The sequence below is a fragment of the Jatropha curcas genome, chromosome 9 (genome assembly GCF_041381405.1).
Source record: "Jatropha curcas cultivar XTBG-Jc1 chromosome 9, XTBG_Jcur_1.0, whole genome shotgun sequence".
In the NCBI taxonomy this organism is placed as follows: Eukaryota; Viridiplantae; Streptophyta; class Magnoliopsida; order Malpighiales; family Euphorbiaceae; genus Jatropha; species Jatropha curcas.
This window is the reverse complement of record NC_143159.1, coordinates 10,971,394-10,995,745: the sequence shown is the minus strand read 5'-3', so window position 1 is coordinate 10,995,745 and position 24,352 is coordinate 10,971,394. Positions and strand designations below refer to the sequence as shown.

Genomic DNA, 24,352 nt, shown 5'->3' with positions numbered 1-24,352 from the left:
CATCAGGTCCCCAACTTCCTTGACCTTCCGGCACTGGGCTGGCATCAGGCCCCATACATGTGAAGACCCGTGTTCTTGGTAAATAATCAGCCGAGTATGTCTCTTTCATACTAAATAATCCATATCCATTGATCATTTATATTAATATCACAATAACAAAAAAAAAAAGCCACCAAATCCACATCTATAGCCAATGAGGGTTCGACCGAATGGACAAATTCATCATTCATTGCACTAATTCATTTCCATTACACTAATTAGTCCATATTCAGTATATATTAACATTAAAATCTCAAAACCATAAAACCAAAACTCAAAAATCCCCAAATAGGGCCTAGGAGGTTTGGCCTCTTCTTCAAAATGCACAATTAAATGTTTTAATTATAAATCATGCTTTCCTTAATTCCATCATAGATTAACATAAATCAATCATTAATTTCAAACAAATCAACTAAATTTCACTTTAAATGAAAAAGGAGGTAAAAACCCTAGAATTCACAAACATGAAATTAGAAAGAGGAACTTGAAATTTGATGCATAAACCTTATTTATCAAGTTCCAAAAGCACAAATCTAAGTTTTCACCATCTTTTCCCCTTAGATTTAGCTAAATATCTCTACCAAAATAAAAGAGGAAAATCGAAATCATATATTATAATGCATGATATGCTAAAATAGAACATCTTCTAACGATACTTAACCAATATCCTAAACCAATTTCTAAAAATCAAAAGCAAAATGCAAAAGATGAGAAAATACCCAAATGTGAAGACTTACTAAAAACTTGAAAATCCAAAGTTTAGATGTAAATTACTTAGTGAGATGAGAGGTGAAACTCTTAGAACAATCTTTAATCAAGAATTTATGGTGAGATTTGAGAAGAAAAATGAGAGACAGAGGGCCTTAAAGTGTTTAGCCAACCTTCTGTTCATGAGAGAAAAATAGGTTTGTGGTGAGAAAAGGGTCTGAAAACTCATTAAGGGCACTTTGATACATTTTAGAATAGTTAGGGGCATTTTGATAAATTCCAATCAAGGAATCTTTGACTAGTCAACTAAACCATTAAGTTTTCAAATGAATGGCTATAATTCATTCTAGCTTTTTCTCATCTAATGACCACAATTAAATCTAAATTACAAGTCTTACTGATTAGACTTAACATCACATATCTTACATATATTTTTCAATAAAATCAATCTTTACACTTGTGAAATTTCAATTTTATCCTTATGACCATATTCACTAAATAATAAAATAATCATTTTGCATAAATCATAACTTAAATTAAACTAATCAAGACTAAATATATAGAGTCTAAATTAAACACATAAATAATAATTATGAATAATATCATTCTAGAAGTAATTAAAATACTAAATCCCTCTCGAGCGATATTGATCATGACTTGATTATGACATAAATTATAACCTAAATTCGGGACATTGCAATAATTAGAATATGCCTTGAGACATATATATTAGCACCTTTTTTGGGCAAAATATTGTTATGGAGCCTTGCATAAACCTAAAGATTTGCACTCATATGGGGAGAAATACTTGAATAGACAAAGTCTAACTAGCTCAGTTTAGTAGACAACTTAGTTTAACATAAATTTGAAGAATAAAAATAGCATTATAGTTTAGTGAATTTTACTCTACAAAAGTATCTTTGTAAAAGTATCATAAGTCTTAACAATATTAGCATGTCTTAGCAATTTAATTAAGCAATTTGAGAAAATAACTTGAAGTCAAGATAAATATAGTAAATGAGACATTGTTGCTCATTAAAAAGAGTTAAGCCAAAGAATCTACAATTCTTAGCCCAACTAGAGTCTCAATTGAAACATGCAGAACAACACAGTAGATTGAACCCAAAGGTTCGATACTTAAGGGGATATCTGTTACCAATAGTAATCAACATTACCACGTTAGTTGCGCCGAAATCCAAATCATTAAAATAAATTTGTAGCTCAGCCCCAGTTTGAGCTATCAAGCAATTGAAATTTAGCATTAGCCTGAACTCCTCGACAAGTGCTACTCCATATATGATATGGACTATGCCAGAAAGTTAGTCAATCACTAATTACCAATATTCATAATCACAATCTAAAATGACCTAATGTACATCAAATGTGCACTGATCAATCACAATTGAACTAATAACTCTCCATATCCTGAACTATTTAAGCATTAGAGTGTCTGCAGGTACCCTCTTCAAGGTGTTTCAGCTTGTTGTTTCACTTTTAGTTGTCATTATAATCTGTTGTCTACATCTATAGTCACCTGTAAATCACCAGGTATAAATTATAATACTTAATTGTTTTCTTTATTTTTTTATAAATATTTATTTAATACCAATAACGTGTTAATCGAGTTGATAAGCACACATGATGCTTGTAATTAAGGATGAGAATACAAATTTAATCACTGAAAAGTACATTTTATTGAAGAACCAAAAAACGCATTTGTTGGATACATATATTTTACACTCTACAACATGGAGGGGTTTAACACCTCCTCATTCTACAAAAAAAAAAAAAAAAAAAAAAAAAAAAAAAAAAAAAAAAAAAAAAAAAAAAAAAAAAAAAAATCTAAAGAGGCTTAACACTTTTTGATTCTGAAAAAAAAAACATATTAATTACCTATCATGTGAAAGTGTCTAAAACAGTAAATTAATATTTAGTCAATTGATTATAGTCAAAAAAGTCTCAATTTTGTATCTATTACAGCACTTAATCTTAACATAAGGAGCAAGTAGTATGATGAAAATAATATCTAAAAATTATATAATTAAATTTTGAAAATAATAATTTTAATTAGTATATTTGAATGGAACTGAAAAACTAAGTACTAATTCACGAATGTTTTTCAATCCGAATTCGAACAAAAATTATCGTAAATCAAGAATTTTATTTTATTTTTTGTGCAGGAAGGAGCACAACGTAAACCGTGTAATTGGTTTCACCCTTTTGTAGCCCAAAGTGGTCGGAACGTGACAAAACTAATTTCAAGTGGGCAGGTGGGACCATCCGTCCACATAGACAGGCGACGCTAAATAAACGGAACAGCAGGCCCTAGAATCCAGATCTAATCCGCAAACCCTTGAAATTTTACCAGTATCTTAATTTGAAGAATTTTGAAGCTCAAGTTTTCAAATTTCAAGTTCCGTAATCTTTGGTAAGCCTTCTCATTGCTGCTTTTTAACTCAAGTGTCTTAGACTGTGCTTATATTTACATGACAAGTTCGCGTAAATAGCTCAATCGTATCACTTCCTCACATGGAGTAGACAAAAATGATATTGGGTTTGCAAAATACTTGTGTTAAAATTATTTGGTTTTGTTGAATTTGTTGAAGGCTGTGAATTTGAGAATTGAGTATTTGTTGAATCTGATTTTGGATTTTGGAAAGTTTGATGAAATGGAGGTGATTAGATTTCTGGGTTATTTGAAATTCAAGTGCAAGGATTCATTTTTTCTGTACACTTGCTGTTTTTAGGGATTTGGGTTTTGTATGTGTGAATTAACTGTACAAGTGGAGTCATGGGTGAGAAATTTTGGGTGAGTGAAGAAAAGACTATGGTGGAATCAGTAATAGGTGCTGAGGCTTGTGAATACTTTTCCTCTTTGGCCTCTAATAATGTATTGGCAGATTTGGTTTCTCCAACGTGTAATTTGGGCTTGCAGCAGGGGTTGAGACAGGTTGTTGATAATTCAAATTGGAATTATGCAATTTTTTGGTGTGTGTCCAGCTTGAAATCTGGCGAGTCTATCTTGACTTGGGGTGATGGGGTTTTTCGGAGTTCGGATGGTGGTGGAGCTGGAAAAGAGAATTCTATAGGGGATGTTAAATTAGAGGGAGTTGAGAAGAGGGAGGAAGTGAAGAAGCGTGTGCTTCGAAAGCTGCACTCATGCTTTAATTTGTCGGCTAGTGATAACTATGCAGCTAAAGTGGATTGGGTTTCTGATTTGGAAATGTTTTATCTCACTTCAATGTATTTTACATTTCGATGTGATTCAGCGTCTTTTCCTGCAGATTCTTATAAGTCTGGTAGACCAATCTGGGCTTCGGATGTAATTAGTTGTCTAGAGCATTATCAATTGAGATCAGTTTTAGCAAGATCAGCTGGACTCCAAACGGTAGTGTTTTTACCTGCTAAGTCTGGAGTTGTGGAACTTGGTTCTGTTAAATCAGTTCCTGAAGAGCATAATATTATTGAAATGACAAAGACCATCTTTGGGGTTTCAAATGTTGTACAGGCAAAGGCATGTCCGAAAATTTTTGGCCGTGAACTAAGTCTGGGTGGGTCAAAATCTCAATCAATTACTATTAATTTCTCACCAAAAGTTGAAGATGACTTGATTTTCACTTCAGAATCTTATGCTGAAGCAATAGGCACTAATCCAGCTTATGGAAGTACTTCTAATGGATGCACAAGCAACAGTAATGAAGGGAAACTGTTTCCACATCTGAACCAAATGAATGTTTCTGGTTTCAATAATGAATCAACGGCTACTGGTATAGAGCAGCCTAAGGATGATTTGTCACCTCAGCCAGATGAGCGGAAGCCAAGGAAAAGAGGGAGAAAGCCAGCCAATGGGAGGGAAGAACCTCTAAATCATGTGGAAGCAGAACGACAAAGGAGGGAGAAGCTCAATCAGAGATTTTATGCATTGAGAGCTGTTGTTCCCAATATCTCTAAGATGGACAAGGCCTCTCTTCTTGGCGATGCTATTACCTATATCACTGATCTGCAGATGAAGATTAGGGTTTTGGAAACTGAAAAGGAGATGACAAACAATATGCAAAAGCCACCTGAAATTGATTTTCATACAAGGCAGGATGATGCAGTTGTGAGGTTCAGTTGTCCTTTGGATGCTCACCCGATTTCTAGCATACTAGAAACTTTTCGAGAACATCAAATTTCAGCACAAGAATGTAACGTGTCTATGACAGAGAATGATAAGATTGTTCACACATTTTCTATCCGGACTCAAAGTGGTGCTGCTGAGCAGTTGAAGGAGAAACTGGAGGCAGCCCTCTCTAAATGATTTCAGTGTACCATAGCTGTGTGTATAATCTCAGTCCAATCTGTTTATCTCATTTTGAGGAGGCAAAGAGGGAATCATGTTTGCTTGTGACTAACCAGCCATTGATGGTATCTGTACTCTTTTAACTTTTTGTTGTGTTATGTAACTTCTCATGCCAAGTGTGTGTAATTCCTGTTTGTAATATTTGTTTAAGGTTTATTTGGATGAAATTCCATGTACCAATTAGAGTTTATGTAACAAGATTTATTTTTGAAAGTTGGACATGTCCTTTAAAGTACTGTCCTATAATCTTAAACAGTTGCAAAATCAATTGCAACTGCAAAGTAAAATTGTCATTTTCCTATAGGGTGTTCATGTATTTTTTTTTTTTAATTTTAATTATTTTAACTTTGCTCAAATCACTAATTGAAATTAAAATTTGATAAAAACTAAAGATATTGCAGAGGTTTAGATTTTTCTTTTGGTTATAAATACTTAAATATGAAATAATAAAAGGTTAACAATAATTTTGATTTTATCTTTTGAAGATATTAATATAATTTTTATTAATAAGGCATCCAAGCCCTACAATAACATCAAGGGACAAGGCCCGTACATTCCATGGCACCAACCCAACTCAACTGCTCAAACGCCTACTTTAGACATGCTTTTATTCTGGATTGATTCAAAGCGCGAAAGGCAAGAAACGTAAACCGCCTGCCGCCAAGAAGCCATGAAAAGAACAAGCAAATCGCTCCTCAATATCTATCTTTCCAAACTCATCTCTCAAAGCAACCCATCAATAGTACTCGTCAAACATCTTTCAATATTAAGGCCTCTCAGCACGAAAACCACAATAAACTCAACAGTAAAGCACAAGGGTCCAACGAAATCCAATAAAGATTCGTTTATTCTGGAAAAATTTAGGCAAAGAAAGCTCCAGGGTTCTTTAAAAACGACAACCCAACAACAAGAAACGACAAATGTGAATGTTAATGAAGTGGGAAGCAAAAATGACCAGGGGAATGGTGGAGCACCAAAGGAGGTGTCAAGTTTTGAAGAGTTGGGTTTGAAAGAGGAAGTGGCAATGGCTGCTGCGGAGATGGATATTTGGGTTCCAAGTGAAATTCAGTGTGTTGGGATTCCTGCTATTTTGGAAGGGAAGAGTGTGGTTTTGAGTTCTGATTCCGGGTCTGGTAGGACTTTGGCATATTTATTCCCTCTTGTTCAGGTAATATTTTGAATGCTGGTTTCTTAGACAATTATGCAATCACTTCTGTCATGATATTTTTGGATATAATTCTGTTGGTTGTTTTCTGATTTTATTTTATTTACTCTTTCCATGAGTTTTGCATGCCAGGTGATTGAAAATATGCTTATTTGAAGTGGCTTTCATGATTGCCTTAGTTTTGTATTTTATTCTGTTATCTCATTGATATGATAGTTTTTGTATGTGGAGAGGGAGAAAAACAAAAATCCCATACTAATATATGCTCACAAAGCGGTTGAACAAAGTAACATGGATTTTCATTTGTTACTGTCTTGCAGCTATTAATACAAGATGAGGTATTTTCAAGCATGAAGCCTAAACATCCTAGGGCTGTTGTGTTGTGCACAACAGAGGAGCTATCTGACGAGGTCTTTGTCACCCCCCTTTCCTATGTAGTTTCTTGACATAGTTATTAGGTTTGAAAATATCATTGCAGCTTAATCTATTAATATATCTGTAATTCTATCCATAATTATTTTGAGAACAGAAATTAGAATGCCTTTCAAATTGACCATTGATTTTGATTGATGCGAAGGGATTTCGTGTGGCTAAGTTGATCAGCGATTTTGCACGGCTAAAATCCGCAAGGGAAAGTAGTTCTGACCAGTCATATCTAGAGGAGCTCTTAAATGCCCCAATCGGAATGTTAATAGGAACACCTAGTGAGGTTTTGCAGCAGATAGAGGAAAGCATTGTAACTGATAACATCAAATACTTGGTTAGGATCCTATTCATTTTCTGTTTTTTATTCTAAGATCAATAAATATTGTCATTTTACCAATCACTAAAATTTGATCAGTTTTTCTAGTTTATGAAAGATAGTTGCTTTTATTTTAGTGTTTGAAAGGAAAGGTTTGCATAAACTGCTCATTTGTCAGTTTAAGTGACAGCTGACGTTTAATGACAGGTATTGGATGAGGCAGATGCAATTTTTGATCATGGCTTTGGTCCTGAAATCAGCAAGATCATAAAATTGTTGAAGAATCATATATCAGAATCAAACTGCCAAGGACTTCAAATTATTTTAGTTACTTCTACAATGTCGAAGGTAGTGCTTGCACTATAACTTAGCAGATTTCCATTGTGCTGGTTTATTTCTGTGTATTTTAAATTGTTGGGCTGCTGGTTCTGAAGTGTTCTGCTTGCTCAACAGATACTAGGAAAAAGTGTTATTATGGAGCGTATTGAGCATGATAATGCTGGAAAACTCGCAGCAATGCTGCTTGAGATGGACCAGATGGAGGCTTTTGAAATTATTGAGTTCCCGGATGCTCTCAAGAAGAAAATGGCCGAGGCCATTGACTTCTTTACATCAGGATCATGAACTTGGTCACTTGCATTAGTTTGATTGAGAAAATTACATAGCTAGAATCATTTCTTGGTGCTATCATGAACTGATGTTTTAAGGCTCAATGGTTTTTGTATAGTTGATGAGGTCTTCTCCAACACTTCGAATCTGTTTTAGGAGGCAGTCCCTGTGGTAAGTGACAGTTTCGTTTCTGACTTTTGTAGAGGGATTAAATATTATATAGTTAGTGTATATGATAATGATTACTACTTGACACTTCTGTTATATTATAGTTATATTGCACGTTTCATTTGAGTATGGATTTAAAATTTTGGGATGAGCTAAATATCTTTACATAAGAACGACTCATTTAGTTGTTGGATATAATTTGTATTCGGATAAGTATAATTATTATTGACGTAATTTAAATTCAATGGCTAATAAGTGCATTTCTATGTAAGAACTTTCCGGTAGGTCAACATCCATATGCTGATTATTAATAAATAAAAAAATTAGAACCATACTGTAATATTGAGTTGCTGCACTTACAATTGTGTCTGCAAAATGGTAACTTACCGTGTTGATCTTCAGGCATAGCTTTTTCTAAGGGGTGTTTTTTTTTTTTTTTTTTTTTTTTTTTTTTTTCTCTCAACATTCTAATGGTGCTTAGGTCTTACATCAACAAGCAACTTGAAAACGATAAATGTCCATAGCAATGAAAATTGAGTAGTAGTTAATAGATATGGTTGCTCAAAGATTTATTATTATTATTATTATTATTATTATTATTATTATTATTAAAATTATTGGAATCCTACACGATTAATGTTTATAAGGCAAGCTTTTGATAATTAGGTTATTATTATTATTATTATTATTATTATTATTGAAGTTAGTCCAAAAACTAGGCTCAAATAAGTGGTCCGAAATGGCAGCATGGAAATAAAATTCATTATAAGCAAAATTGTGCCAAGAGGGATACTTGGTTATGTATTCAAATCTGTAAATGTTGTACATGTTTAGGGTAATTTAGACTTTTTGTATAGTTTGTTGTAGTACTATAAATATTCTAGAGTATTCACTTTTCTTGTAATGCGCTATTAGTATTCCAATAAAAAGCGGTGACCTTGTTGTAAACGAATCAATACAATTTGAGTCAATACAATTAACTCAAATGTGTTAAACATTTACTCTATTTTCCATTCTCTTTTATTCTCTTAATTTCTTTAATTTCTCTCATGTCCCTCTCATTTAATTCTTTTTTCCCTCTTGAACTCTATTCTCATCTCCTTCTTTCTCAAACTAATAGGCCTTTAGTGCATTAATCCACCGTATCCTGAGGCACTTAACAGAAAATATCTAAGAACTAAAAGAATGAAAAAATCTAAAAGATATTCTCATTTATGTGAAAAACAATTTGTGCAAGAATATATTAAGCTACGCTAGCTAGTTTTGGTAACCGCTTTTAAAACAAGAAGTTGTTTAACATCTACAATTGCACACTATCAATATTGCCAGCTAGGATTTAACATGTAACTGACTTAGCTAACTAACTTCTTCTAGAATAAATATCACAAACGCACCGTTTCATTTATTTGTGTCTCTTGCTTGTGTCTTCAGTTACTACGCCTCTGTTTTGCCCAAAACTCTCCGTTTCACTAATTTGAGTTTTGGCTACTAATGCTCCCCTCCCCACAAGCTGGAGAATGGAGGTTTAACATTCCCAACTTGAGTACGAATGATCAAAAAGAAGCAATGGGAACTGGGGTTTTGTATGTACCCGCCAGCTGAGCATGAGTAGGAATTGGAAGAAGGTGAATAAGACCAAGTTTCAGTTTCACTCTAACAATGTGGCAGTCTAACTCAATATTTTTGGTACTTTCATGGAAAATTGGGTTAGCTGCAATATGCATAGCTGACTGATTATCATAGTACACACTTGCAAGCTGAGGATGAGGAATGACTAAGTCTTGAAGGAGATACTTAAGCCATTGAATTTCACAAGTGGTGGCAGCAAGAGCCCTATACTCTGCTTTTGAGAATGATCTAGACACTGTACTTTGCTTTTTGATTTCCAACAAATGAGATACCAAGATAAAGAGCATACCTTGTTACTGATCTCCTAGTATCAATGCAGCGTGTGAGACTCCATAGCACCAAAAATTTTAAGGTAAGTTGCTTTGAAAAATTAAAGCTCTTGTCACATTCGGTATATGTCATTTTCTTTCAACAATAGCATTTTGTTGGTGTGTCTCAACACAAGAAATTTGATGCAGGATGCCTTTGTTATGAAAGAAATCATGCATTTGAAATTCTAGCCAATCATGCATTAGAAATCATGCATTTTGTTGGTGTGTCAGCTCTGATCTGTTTAACTTTGACAGCAAATTGAGTTTCAACCATGGAAATAAAAGATTAAACTAATGATATGACCTCTAACTTTGACTTCATAAGAAAGATCCAAAGGCATCTAGTATGATCATCAACAACTAAAAAAAAAAAAAATGTTGTGACCATGTATTGAAGGGACTGACAGAGGTCCCCATATATCCATATGCACCAAATCAGAAATAGTAAGAGCTATAGAGTCACTATTAGGAAAAGGCAATCTTTTCTGCTTACCCAAATGACAACAATCGCAGGGTATTATCATGTGCAGTAAATTTCACAGCAAGAAAAACTTTACTTATTTGCAGCAATCTTGTATTGGATGGATGTCCCATCCTATAATGCCAGATAGCATTTAGAGGAAATGAAGCAGTAGTTAGTGCAGAAGATGCACAAGGGATAAAAACTATTATTGAATTCACCAAGTGAGCTGTTATTGATGATATAAAAACATATAGCCCAGATTGCACCTCAACTGTACTAATCTTCTTCAAGGTAAGCTGATCCTGAATAATACAAGAAGTCCCCTCAAAATGTAAAACACATGCTAGCAGATGTATAAGTTTTGTCACTGAGATCAGATTGAATTTGAAACTTGGTATATAGAGAACATCAGAGAGTTGAGAATTAGCTGTGAAAATTATTGTGCCTGAGTAATGTGCCATGACATGACTTCCATCTTGTAGCTTCACAAAAATAGGCTTGATACACTTACATGTAGTAAACATTGAGAGTGAGAATGCTATATGGTCAGTTGCTCCAGTGTCTAAGAGCCATGTTTGAGCAAATGAATTAGCAAGAAGAGCTAAGTGAGTACCTGCAGCTTAGCTTAATTCATTTGAAGAGGGAGACGTGATCTCTTTTGCGGCAATAGTAGTAATGTTATGAACAGCTACAAGTGCACTTGTATTAGTGGTGTGATTGAGAGGCCCAGATTGCTCTTGTATGTGCAATAGCAATTTGAGATGTTGTTCTGGTTTAAAGGACAACATTGAGGCATCTGTGCTTGCAATAGTGTCCATTAGTGCTTGAAAAGAATCAGCATTGCACATGTTTGTAGCAGGTTGTGCTGTTTGATTTCAAAAAGGAAAGCCTAGAGGATATCAATGCTTTTTCTAGTAGGTATCTAATTGTGCCTTGGTTTCCTACAGAAGGTGCAAAATTTGATGTTATTGTTCATCTGATTTCGTGGTACAAAAGCTCCAGCAAAGTTGAAATTGTTCAATTTGGAATTGTAAATCCGATTCCCTCCAGTTGCACCTCTACTTCCAGAACTTGAATTCTTGATTCTAGAGGCTACATTCTGGTTGTGACCAGATCTGAAATTGCTATTGGAGATCTATTCATCAATACCTTATTAACAGGAGGCAAAGGATCGAACAACATTATATGTGACTTGACATGTGCATATTGATCATTCAAGCCCTTCAAAAACCTAATTACATAATCATCTTTAATATATTTTCTGAAAATTCCAATTACACCACAAGAACAAGGTGTAGGACAAGTACAGTTAGGTATAGGCTTCAAATTAAGAAATTCATCCCATAATATCTTCAATTGAGTAAAATATTCACTTCTTGTTTAAAATTGGAAATCTCTTCTTGCAAGTCAGAGATTCAAAGCACATTACCTTCGGAAAATTGTCCTGTAGATCCTTCCAAACATCAAAAGCATTATCAACCCAAAGGATGCTTTATGCAATGGAAGGAGAAAGTGACCTTGTGATCCAAGAAAGAACCATCTTAATACACCTCTCCCAGGTGGAGAACATAGCATCTGTTGGAGGAGGCTGAGCTAGAGATCCATCAATGAAATCAATTTTATTATTTTGAAATCAAAGTGCTCTTCGTAGCTCGGGCCCAAGAGTGATAGTTTGAGTCAGAAAGCATAGGTGAAACCAAGACTAAACCAAGATTTTCGTTTGGATGGAGAAAATACGGGTTGGAAGGGTTCTGCAAATGATCAGCCGCCATTTTTGCTTGAGTAAAAGTAAGAATAGAGAACTAGAAACTAATAGAGAAGAAAATATCAATTTCAATATGAACAAGAAGAAGAATTTAGAGTGATGAGCGATGATTGCTCTGATACCATAACAGAAAATATCTAAGAACAAAAGAACGAAAAAATCTGGAAGATATTGTCATTAATGTGAAAAACAATTTGTACAAGAATATATTAAGCTACGATAGCTAGTTTTGGTAACCGCTTCTAAAACAGCAAGTTGTTTAACATCTACAACTACACACTAACAATATTGCCAGCTAGGATTTAACATGTAACTGACTCATCTAACTAACTTCTTCTAGAATAAGTACCACAAATGCACCATTTCATTTATTTGTGTCTCTTGCTTGTATCTTCAATTATTGCGCCTCTGATGAACTAATTTGAGTTTGGTTGCTAATACCGCTCCTGATAGATATAGGCCTAATCGATCGTCTCCACTTTGGATCAAGCAACTTTTTTGGCATGCTCGATGGGACTCATTAGGGTGTTATTAAGATATTAAGATGATGATTAGAATGACTTTTGGTTTGGCTCATAATATGCATGAGGACAATCCTTGAGAAACAGAGCTTAAGGACATTATGTGCATTGTTTAGCACATCAATTGCAATTAACTCTTGTTGCTGCAGCTAAAGAGGTGTTTGATGTTTATGCATTTTTCAAATTTTGACTTTTATTGTCAATATTGTCAGTGCTTCTTCTAAACGCAATGATGAATTGTAAGCTAAACAAGTAGCTAAAATCACAAATTTAATTGCAAATTATAATCTTAATACTGGAAGAGGAGCTAATCAAACTGGAACTTACAACGACCTGGAGATACTATATGGGGTTCTTATTTCAATTCCATTTGCGGTGTAATAAGAATGATTGGTGCAACTTGCTCAGTTCTTCAAAGCATAGCTATTGATGGATCCACATACTTTAAACATGGTGATGCTACTTTTGCTATTAAGTTATTAATATCTTTTGATTTTGTACTTATTTTACATGTGATGGAAGAGATTATGGGTATTACTGATATACTTTGTCAAGCTTTACAACAAAAATCTCTAGACATTTTAAATGCCATGCATTTAGTCTCTAGTATAAACTTATAGATTCAAAAGTTAAGAGATACAGGTTGGGCACTGTAAGAATAAGGAAATCAGGCAGAATCAGAAAAATAAGGAAATTGGATCAAGCAAATAAGGAAAGGGTCAAATGCAAATCAAATGCAATTATTGTAAATATTCTATAATAATTATATGTTGTGTATGTAAACTCTGTAATCCACAGATTGAAATGTAATGAATGAAAAGAAGAATTGTTTTTAACCCTAAAAGCTATCATGGTATCAGAGCCTATCTTTCGGTCATTAGACCCAGTTTCTATCTAAGCTCATCACCTACCATTGAAACTTACCTGAAATGTCAGACGAAGTTAGCTCGTCTACAACAAAATCAATGGAGCAATCTATTCCAATGAGCCAATTACTGGAACTATTTCAGCAAATCAACAACACCAAACCTACCACATAAAATACAACAAGCCAAACAGTGAGTATCTCAGAAAAACTAAACAACCAAAATTATATCAAATGGTCCAGACTGATGTATTTGGCAATTATTGGGAGAGGTAGACTCAGACACATCACAACCCCTCCACCACTAACCACTGATCTAGAATATCCCAAATGGGCACAGTCAGATTCCAATGTAATCACATGGATCATAGAGAATATAGAATCCGACTGGGTGAACTAGTATCTTGATTACCCAACCGCAAGAGATCTGTGGAAGGGAATAGAGGCAATGTACAGTAGTGGTCAGGATGGTCTACAAATCTTCGATCTGACTATGAAAGCCAATAGCCTGAAGCAAGGTTCAGATCCAATCAAGAATTTTTACAGCAAGCTCGTGGCTATCTGGAAGGAAATTGATAGAAGAATGCCAAATCCTGTGAAATGCTCTGAGGATATCACGATCTACAATGGGCTAATGCAAAGGAACAGATTGTATCAATTCCTTGCAGGGATAAATGATGGGTATGACAAGGACAGGAAAGATCTCTTGAATCGAGATCCTCTGCCAACGATGGAGGAAGCGTATGCGATGATCAGAAGAGAAATAGCTCAGAGAGAGATCATGAAAGGGGTGCCATCATTGGGGTTAAACCCCTCGGGAATAGGGAGCAGCCTCGCCACCAGAAGCCGGTCATACACGGCCAAGACAGGGGCCAAATCTTCACTTTGGCGAGAGGATGATAAGAGTGGTCTAAAATGCTCGCATTGCGGAGGTTTAAGGCGCAATCGAGAGGGGTGTTTCAAACTAATTAGGTACCCTGAGTGGTGGACAGATAGTAAGAAGAGGACCAAAGCAGTTATCACCACCGCGGTGGGCGATCTGGGACCATCAGCACCAGGGGAGACAGCCAGCCTCTTGGATTCAGTGGAATGGTAAGCGGAGCATCACAGAAAGGAGGAGGCAGAGACGCGATTGAGACACAAAAAGGGAACCCTAGGGATCTTAATGTGGAGACACCTGGTAAATTTAAGAAAGGGACTTAGAGTTTTGAAATTTTACAAACTAACCCTGCAGACTTTGTTTCTTTGGACATTGACCACATAACCCATAATAATGTTGCAATTGGATCTGGAAGCATGGAAAATTTGCAGATTTACCTTGAATTTTTTGAGAACATTTATTATGTACCCCTGGTTACAAAAAATCATAAAGAGGTACCTAGCATGGGCCTAATTGCTAAAAATAAGCCCTCAAAGGAGACAGAATGGATATGTGACTATGGAGCTACTGACACTATGTCACCAGATACTTCAGATTTCCATACCCCTACTGAACCCTAGAAAAAACAGATTCAAACAGCTAATGGTGGTCTTATACCGGTTAAGGGAGCAGGCAATATTGATTTTTCACCAACATTTAAACTAGAAAACTGTTTATATGTTCCTGCCCTGTCGCATAAACTATTGTCAGTTAGTCATGTAACCAAAGAGCTAAATTGTGTGGTTCTAATGTATCCTACTTTTTGCATTTTGTAGGATATTCAGACGAGGAGGATCATTTGGCGTGGTACTGAAAGACACGGACTTTACTATGTTGATGAAGTGAACCAACAAGGTAACGTAATGCTTACTCACGGGACAGTGGATAGACAGGCTTGGTTGTGGCATTAACGATTGGGTCATCCTTCCTTAGGGTACCTCAAACACTTATTTCCTCAGTTTTTTTTCTCATCAAAATTAGTTGTCTTGTGATACCTGTATCTTGGCAAAGAGTCATAAACAAGTTCTCTATCCTAATAACACTAGAACTGATATCCCTTTTTCATTAGTACATTCTGATGTGTGGGGTCCAGCCCTTGTTACTTGCAAAAATGGTTTTTCGTATTTCCTTCTATTTATTGATGATTACACAAGAATGACTTGGGTTTTCTTTTTGAAACATAAGTCTGAAGTTTTTGATAAGTTTGTTGTTTTTACAACTTAATTCACACCCAATTTCAGAAACAAATAAAAATCCTCTGTTCTGACAATGGGGGGGAGTATGTAAACCACAAAATGCAAACCTTTTTTCGAAACAATGGACTTATACACCAAACCTCTTGCCCACACATACCCCAGCAAAATGGAGTGGCCGAAAGAAAAAATCGAATACTCCTAGAAATCACTCGAGCCGTCATGATTGAATCCAAAGTACCTAAGTATTATTGGCCAGACGCTGTTGCCACGGCAACTTATCTTATGAACCGTTTACCTACCAAAATTCTCCACATGAAAACACCCATATCCACCTTAGCTCAATACCCCAACATACCTCCTGTCCTAACTCTACCTCCAAGAGTTTTTGGTAGTACAGTCTATGTTCATGTTCCAAAAGTTAGTCGCACGAAGCTTGACCCCTGTGCTGTTAAGTGTGTTTTTGTTGACAATGGGATTCATACAAAAGGATATCGGTGTTTTGATCCTCAATCTGGTCATATGTATACCACAATGGACTGTTACTTTCTTGGAACTGATTACTATTTTCACAACCAACCTAGTGATCAGGGGGAGAGTTCTAGAAATGATCCACTAAGTTGGTTACATAGTCCAATACTGCCTGAAACTGTCCCAACAGAGCAAGTAGGTGAGACCACCGGATCTGCTTTTGATAACATGGAACAGTCCATTACATCATATCATGTTGAATCCTCTCCAACCGATATTCTTGAGGTTAGTGACTTTACCCCTGAGGCTCCTTTAGATATGCCTGCTGGTGAAATGACTAATCTAACAGCCCAAGAGAAACCAAGAACTGAGAGGTATGTTCTTCTACCAAGAAGCAATCAGGGAGTGCCACCAAAGAGGTATGAACCTGATTATGAGCCTCGAAATTCAAGACATCCAATGGCAAACTTAGTCAGGAGGAGCTTATCAGAATCTGCAAAGGCCTCTGTAATGTCAATATATTCAGAGGATATTCCAAGAACTGTTGAAGAAGCCCAGAATAGCCAACAGTGGAGACAAGCTATGCAAGTTGAAATTTGATGCACTGGAGAAAAATGGTACTTGGGAGAAATGCAGGTTACCAGAAGGAAAAAGGCCAGTTGGTTGCAAATGGGTGTTTACAATAAAGCATCACGCAGATGGAACCATTGAAAGGCATAAGGCTAGACTTGTTGCCAAAGGGTACACACAGACTTATGGCATAGATTACTCAGAGGCGTTCTCTCCTGTGGCCAGGATAGATACGATACGTGTGCTGTTCTCATTAGCTACAAATCTTGATTGGCCACTACATCAGTTTGATGTGAAAAATGCCTTCTTATATGGTGACATAGAAGAAGTCTATATGGAAGCTCCTCCAGGTTTTACAAAGGGTTTCAAAGCTGGGGAAGGATGTAACACCAGCCGCCCGATCCCGAAAGACCCGACGATGGATACCACAATCGATGCTAGAGGCACCGTCCTAACCTACATATAAATCATACAATCATATTATGAATTAGAAGTGACTTATTATTCATAAGTTTAGCAAGTAATAATATTTTGTTTTGAAAATGATTTGGGAGAGTCCTATAGAAAAACTGCAAGAGTTTTCCCTAAAAATAGAAGTTGCCAAACATATGAATACAAAGCACTCCCAAATCCAAACTCCAAACCCCATCAAACTCCAATAACAACACAATAGCACTTCTATCATTTCATATCCTCAATAACATTATAATATTCAACAATTAAATACATGCATTTAAACATATCAACTTCTAATATTCTAACCATTAAATAAGTTCCAAGTTTATCTCCCAATATATAGACCAAAATAATTTACAACAATATGCTTAAGTTATAAATTAAATAATACAGTCTCCAAAAATGTAATACTTATACATGCCATAATTTTTCGTTACATAAAATACTAATACACTACCAAACTATCTCTTCAGCTCTGATGCTACTCTTTAGGTCTTTAAGCAGCAAGCACAATCTCCAACCTGCGCGTGATAAAATCAACACGCTGAGTATAAACTCAGTGGTGCTCATAAACATAACAAACCAATGTTGTGATGACAACATACTTAAAAATAATTTATATACATAAAATCCTTAAATTTGAACATGCATTACATATGTACACCAACACATCATGCTTTAGAAACTCATTTGATCTCATAAATAAGTTATGGTAAACTAAGAGTGATTAACATAATGTGATCTCATTTATTTCACTTCCTTAAAAATATTTTACAAGGGCTCACATACACTTAGGAGAAAAAGAAGCAGATAAGTTTTCATAGCTTATTCATAATGGCCTTAGGTCGCCAACCTTATCATAACATATAGAGCGCGTCAGCCCTAACATAAGACACCCACGTGCCTAGCATATGGTCATAGCTTCTTATCATAATGGCATCAAATGCCGAGCATGCTCATCATACATAATAAAATCAAATCATGCATCAAATCCACACCAAGTATATTAGAGCCCAAAAACATTTCTCATAAAATTCATTTGCTTTAGTCTTCTCATAATAAAAACTTAATTTAAACTTAAGTAATTCATAAAAATTCTCATACTTCAACAAAATGACTTAACATAGAAAATTTTCAGCATAAAAGTAACATTAACCCTTGCTGTGTTTTTAAAACATAACTTGAGTTATGGGTCTCCAAATTAAATGAAATCAGAGTCATTAGAAAGCTAAGACAAAATTATACAAATGTTATGAAGGGATCACAGCCCAGATCAATATGGAAGATAACAAAACAAAGCTAGGAACACAGACTACCATCCAAACTTGACTCAGCAGAACCAAGTCCAATGTTTATTGAATTCCTACTTAACCAAACACTCAAATGAAACCAATTCAGAACGAGGAAAGTCTCAAGACACAGGGCAACAACTTTTATGAAGAACTCAGAACCTAATCTTGTCCTTATAGTGGTCAAACTGTGCACTCAATTCAGTGATGCATGTGGCCCGATACAAACATAGTTAGTTTGGGTGTTTCAGCCATAAGTTGAGTTATATATCTCCAAATTGGACACAAGAGGACGGGTTGGAAAGCTAAAAGGTAGACCTACAACTTTTATAAAGGACTCAGACACAAATGGAAATAAGAAAGGATCGAAAAATGGCCCTTAATCTCACTCAAAAACATGTTTTTCCCAAATTCAGCTTACTTTACCCATGAAAGGAACATGAACAACAAAGATACAAGGGAGAAATGTCTACCACAACATAAATACTCATCAAATATCACCCAAGAGCATGTTATTGCAACCAAAATTCAAAAAATCAATCATTTCATACAAAATCCCAAAATATACACATGAGAGCATAAAGGCGCAAAATCAAAAATTTGAGTAAGGTAAGTGTGTTTATGAACACTAACCTTCAAAACAAGCTTTAACAAGCTTTAATCAAAGCTTCTCAAGCTTTGGTCTTGCCCTTATCTTTGTTAGAAGGCTCTCCACCCTGTACATGTAAGAAACTCAAAATCAAATAAAGAAAACAAATAAAACAAGTAATTGGAGCATGATTAAGCATGTATATGCTAAAAGAAAACTCTAAACCCAAAAATAATTAACTTATCATAAAATCACTCACTTGACCCAAGTAGGAAAATCACCAATTCCTTGAAATTAGTCACCAAATATTACTTCTCTAGCTTCACTCTCTAAGATTTATTACTTAAATTAAGTTGGATGGGTAAATTTGATGTGTTTACTAAGTAAGAATTGAAGAAAATGAAGAAGAAGAAGAAGGAGGAGGAGGAGGAGGAGGAGGAGACATGTAAGGCTAAGAAGGAAAAATTTGTTGCTAAATAATTGATGGTTGCCTTTAATAAAGCAACTAAAGGGTATTTTGGTCTTTTCTCCAAATTGGAGGGTGTTTTGATCTTTTCTCCAAATATTCTCCAATTAAATTCATTCAAAATATTATTTAGCTCCACAAAACTCTCTAATTTATTCCATAAAAAATAATTGCTCAAATTTTCTTACTTAATATAACACCATAATTCACTATTCACTAATTATCTAAATTCTTTAAAAATATTCCTTACTTACTTTCTACCCATAAAAACCATGCATACATGCTCCAAAAATGTTAAATAAAATATAAAACATAAATAGTAATTTTTCCGGACCAAAAATAATATCGACTTCCGGAGCGGTGGTACTATTCACAGACCGGTAAACTACTATTGAAACGCAGGAAAAACGGGGCGTTACAAAGGATGTAGGCTGAAAAAGGCATTATATGGGCTCAAACAGTCTCCAAGGGCCTGGTTTGGGAGATTTACTATGGCCATGAAAGATATGGATACTGTCAAAGTAATTCTGACCATACACTCTTTATAAAGAAGAAAGGAGAGCTATTAACTTGCACCATTATATATGTGGATGATATGATTATCACAGGAGATGACACAGAGGAAATAGCGTCATTGAGAGAGAGACTCTTCAAAGAATTTGAAATGAAAGATCTTGGGAGACTAAAATATTTTCTGGGCATCGAAGTCTTGAGGTCAAAAGGGGGTATTTTCATCTCACAAAGAAAATATATACTTGACCTTCTCACAGAGGCAGGAGTAATGGATTGCAAGCCGGTTGAAACCCCAATGATAGTCAATCATGGGCTCAAGATCACTAAAGGAGTTGAGTTAGCTGATCGTGGCCAGTATCAAAGGCTAGTTGGGAAGCTGATTTATCTCTCACATACTGGACCTGACATAGCTTATGCAGTTGGGATAGTTAGTCAATTCATGCACAAGCCATAGGTTGACCACATGGAAGCAGAACTCAGGATTGTCAAATATCTGAAAGGAACACCAGGATGAGGAGTGTTATTCCAGAAGCATGGTCACTTAGAAATACAGGCCTACACTGATGCTGATTGGCGGGGAATCCAATTGACAAGAGATCGACATCAGGGTACTTCACTCTTGTTGGCGATAACTTGGTCACCTGGAGAAGTAAAAAGCAGAAGGTGGTAGCTCTCTCCAGTGCTGAGGTAGAGTTCCGAGCGATTGCACGGGGTTTAGCCAAAGTTCTCTGGTTGAAGAAGTTATTGACAGAGTTAGGTTTCCCTCCAGGAAGGTCCTGCAAACTGCTGTGTGATAATAGAGCAGCTATAACTATTTCTGAAAATCCAGTACAACATGATAGGACCAAACATGTGGAAGCTGCAGACACTTTATCAAGGAGAAACTTGAAGATGGAAGCATTTGTTTGCCATTTGTTCGGTCTGAGGAGCAGTTGGCAGATAGACTCACCAAAGCAGTTCCAGGAAAGATCTTCAATCAAGCATTAGTCAAGTTGGGTGTCGGAGACCCTACGACCTAACTTGAGGGGGAGTGTAAGAATAAGGAAATCAGGCAGAATCAGAAAAATAAGGAAATTGGATCAAGAAAATAAGGAAAGGATCAAATGCAAATCAAACGCAGTTATTGTAAATATTCTATAATAATTATATGTTGTGTATATAAACTCTGTAATTCACAGATTGAAATGTAATGAATAAAAAGAAGAATTGTTTTTAACTCTAAAAGCTATCAGGCGGCTCTACTAGAAAATGTGATATCATTTTGTAAGCGACAAGACTGATATTCCTAATATGAGTGCATGCTTCTCTAACATAATTTGATCTTGTCGTCGCCAAGATATAGTGATAGTAGAGTATCATTATATGGTAAAAATATTTACTACTGCTATAGATCATCAATTACAAAAGTTGAATTATAGATTCAGTGAGCAAACAACATAATTTCTCATTCTAAGTATAGCTTTGGATCTGAGAGATGTTTTTAAAGCATTTAAAATTGATGACATTTGCACTTTAATTCAGAAGGTTTATCCTCAAGATTTTTTCTGATCACGAAAAAATTGCTCTAAAGTTTCAATTGTAGCATTATGAGCGTGATGTAGCTAATCATCTGGGTTAAAAAATTTATATACTATTACAGACTTATGCAGAGGATTGGTGGAAACATGAAAGTTAAAATCATACCCATTGATTGATAAATTAATTCGACTTATTTTAACTCTCCAGTTTCAATAGCAACTATTGAGCGACTTCTTTCAGCTATGAAAATTGTGAAGACAAAGCTTAGTTGCCGAATGGAAGATGATTTTCTTAGAGATTCTTTAATTATGTACATCATAAAGAGAAATTTCTAAAAAATTTACAGTTGACAAGAACATAGCGAGCCGGCGTAACTTAAATAATCAAGTAAGTTGCTTTATTTTTATATTTACGTAATCTTTTTCTCTTATATAGTTTATGAACCTTTGTTATAATTTTTTATATGATATTTAGAGTTTATATTTTTTGTTAAATAATTATTTTTGGCCTCCCTAAAAAAAATTTCTTGCTCCGCCCTTGAGGGACCACTTTGTTCTTGGGGACTATTGATTATTCCATTTGTTTTGGAATTTTAAGAGAAGGAAGCCATGAGAGAGGAGAGAGAGCATAGAGGAAAAGAAAAGAAGAAAGAAGAGTAAAAGACAATTATTGTGCTATACATATTTGAGTTATTCTCAAACTTTTGTCTTTACTATTAGATTAGGGCTTTAACTTGTGACTTATGACAACCAATTACTTTTTGTCTAGTTAAAAAATAAAATTTTAATTGTTTGGTTGTCTATTGAACTTTCATGTTTGTTAAATACCAAAGTGTATCATTAACTTTTTACCAAATAAAATTTAAATATTAATATAGATAATTATAATTTTTTTTTCTCAAAATTTTGAGGGGACGGGGGAGGGGGTCAAAGATCCCCTAGTCCCCATCCCTCCGCCCTAGCGAAACTCTTTCTAAACAAAAATGGGTCATACATATAGCTATGACTTCGCTTGGGGAAAAAATCACCGAGATTAAATCACTGTCCCAAGAACTAGAATCAAAATTGTTAAGTTACTAACCTTCACATTATAATCCAAATGGAAAGGGTTGACTAGATTATGAAATCATGAAGATCCCTCATCGAATGATCCTGCCAAATGCTAATTTTCATTGCCATTTTCCATCACCCACCCAGTTCTTTGTCAATGACCCAAAATATTCTTCCAAATGTAGCTAGATTGGTAGCCTATCCTAGCTTACATAGAGGAAACTCATGGAAAATAGCGGGATATGAAGAATTTAAATAATTATGATTCCTCATTTTGTAAAAATCGCCAACACCTTTAGCAAGCATGCAAGGTTGAAGGAATATCACATTATTTTAATATTTTCAATTTTTTTCAATAAAACTCTTCCATTTTTTTTTAATATAGTTAATATTTTTAAATGATAAAAAATAATAACAAAATTACACATATGTGCAGCAGCCATGATAAGTTCACATAAAAAAATGAAAAGGCCTAATATATCAAAATAACCTGAACTTTGTAAAGTTTTTACGAGTTTACTCTATTGTTTCTGTTAATTTTACCCTAATTTCGATCTTTTCCAGCAATAACACCTTCAACCACAATTAATGATGAAATTTGCAAATAAAAAGTATTTATATCTTTTTTAAAAAAAATTTTAATTATTTAAATTTAAATTATATTCACATCAAGTAGTTGGCACATTTATAAATTTAAAAATATAAAATTTGAGACATGTGCAAAAAAAAAAAAAAGTTATTTGTTTATTTTTATTTAAAGTAGGATCTTTTCATAGTAAGATATAGATAATACAAAATAAAATATGTAATTAAAATTTATATTTTATTAATTTAATTTTTATGTCATGCTTGGAGATGTTTTGATATGTAACACAAATTTATGTTATTAAATTATTAATTAGCACATTGATTTTAAAAATTAAAATTTGATATGTGCAATATTATGTATTTAGACTAATAGAATTTTTTAAAATTTTTATTTTTAAAACATTTTATCAAAGTCACATGATGATTTTAAAATGATGAGAGTATTTTTTTTAATTATATTTTTATTTTTATTTATAATTAAGCATGCTGTTACTATAAAAAGGTCAAATTGAGGTCAAATTAATAAAAGGTCTAAATAAAGTTTAGTTGTCTTGAAACTAAAGAGAACTGTTAACCTTTTAGGATTTGTTTCTATATATTGTTTAGAAAAGCTGACACAAATATTTCATAAATTCAAATTTGTTAGTTAAATCTGATAAAGTTTCCAACAATTTTAGTTAGAATGGCCACCCTCATATATAAACTCTTCAATTTAATTTACATAAAAATGAAAAATAACTAAATTATTTCATTCTTTTTGTAATTCAGAATATTAATTCAGTTATAAATTTGATTTTACTCTTCATCCTTTTATTCTATTACTCTATTTGTCTTAAAATATAAATCGATTTTTGCATGCAGATTCATAAAATAATTAATTCTTTTAAATTTTAATAAAACTAAGAATAATTTGATTAAATTATCCTTTATTTCAAAACTAAGATATTGATTTGAATTATTATTTTATCCTTCCAAAACCAAATTAATTTTCATTTGAAAACCAAATTATCCTTTATTTTAAAACTAAAAAGCAAAACTAAATTTTAACCTGATGTGTCCCATATTCTATTATTTTATTCATTTTAAAAGGACTGATTTGAATTAGAGGTAAAATTATTACAAAAGCTAGAAATTGAAGTGTCTGAGGAGTTAATTTAAAATAGAATATAATTATAACAAAAGGCAAACTTAAGGTATTTCTAATGGTTTACTTTATAAATATCAGTAACATTGAGAAAAATTATTTATTATTTTTAAAATATTTAAAAAATTTTATATTTTGAAATAAAATAATTATCCTAAAATTATTTATATCTTGAAAAGTAAGATAGTAGATAACACGTGTTTCAATCCATATGGCTAAGCCTCATCTACTCAGCACTGAGAGGAATGAGTTATTCTGCA

General features: G+C 34.1%; 2 protein-coding genes across 2 annotated transcripts; both read left to right on the top strand.

The window, feature by feature from the left end:
* Positions 1 to 3,070: 3,070 nt before the first annotated feature.
* LOC105645115 (basic helix-loop-helix (bHLH) DNA-binding superfamily protein) lies at positions 3,071 to 5,302 on the top strand. The gene has a single exon (XM_012230627.4). The coding sequence runs from the start codon at positions 3,539 to 3,541 to the stop codon at positions 5,045 to 5,047; it is 1,509 nt and encodes a 502-aa protein (XP_012086017.1). The 5' UTR covers positions 3,071 to 3,538; the 3' UTR covers positions 5,048 to 5,302.
* A 316-nt stretch (positions 5,303 to 5,618) lies between these two features.
* LOC105645116 (DEAD-box ATP-dependent RNA helicase 39) lies at positions 5,619 to 7,913 on the top strand. The gene is made up of 5 exons (XM_012230628.4): positions 5,619 to 6,257; positions 6,575 to 6,664; positions 6,832 to 7,014; positions 7,204 to 7,344; positions 7,450 to 7,913. The coding sequence occupies exons 1-5, from the start codon at positions 5,760 to 5,762 to the stop codon at positions 7,618 to 7,620; spliced, it is 1,083 nt and encodes a 360-aa protein (XP_012086018.1). The 5' UTR covers positions 5,619 to 5,759; the 3' UTR covers positions 7,621 to 7,913.
* The last annotated feature ends 16,439 nt before the right edge of the window (positions 7,914 to 24,352 follow it).

Excerpts from the sequence above, each read along its gene's own strand:
- LOC105645116 (XM_012230628.4), top strand. The coding sequence starts at position 5,760 with ATGAAAAGAACAAGCAAATCGCTCCTCAATATCTATCTTTCCAAACTC. Across the intron at positions 6,665-6,831 it reads CAGAGGAGCTATCTGACGAG|GGATTTCGTGTGGCTAAGTT; the intron begins GTCTTTGTCACC and ends ATTGATGCGAAG. Across the intron at positions 7,015-7,203 it reads CTGATAACATCAAATACTTG|GTATTGGATGAGGCAGATGC; the intron begins GTTAGGATCCTA and ends GTTTAATGACAG.
- LOC105645115 (XM_012230627.4), top strand. The coding sequence starts at position 3,539 with ATGGGTGAGAAATTTTGGGTGAGTGAAGAAAAGACTATGGTGGAATCA.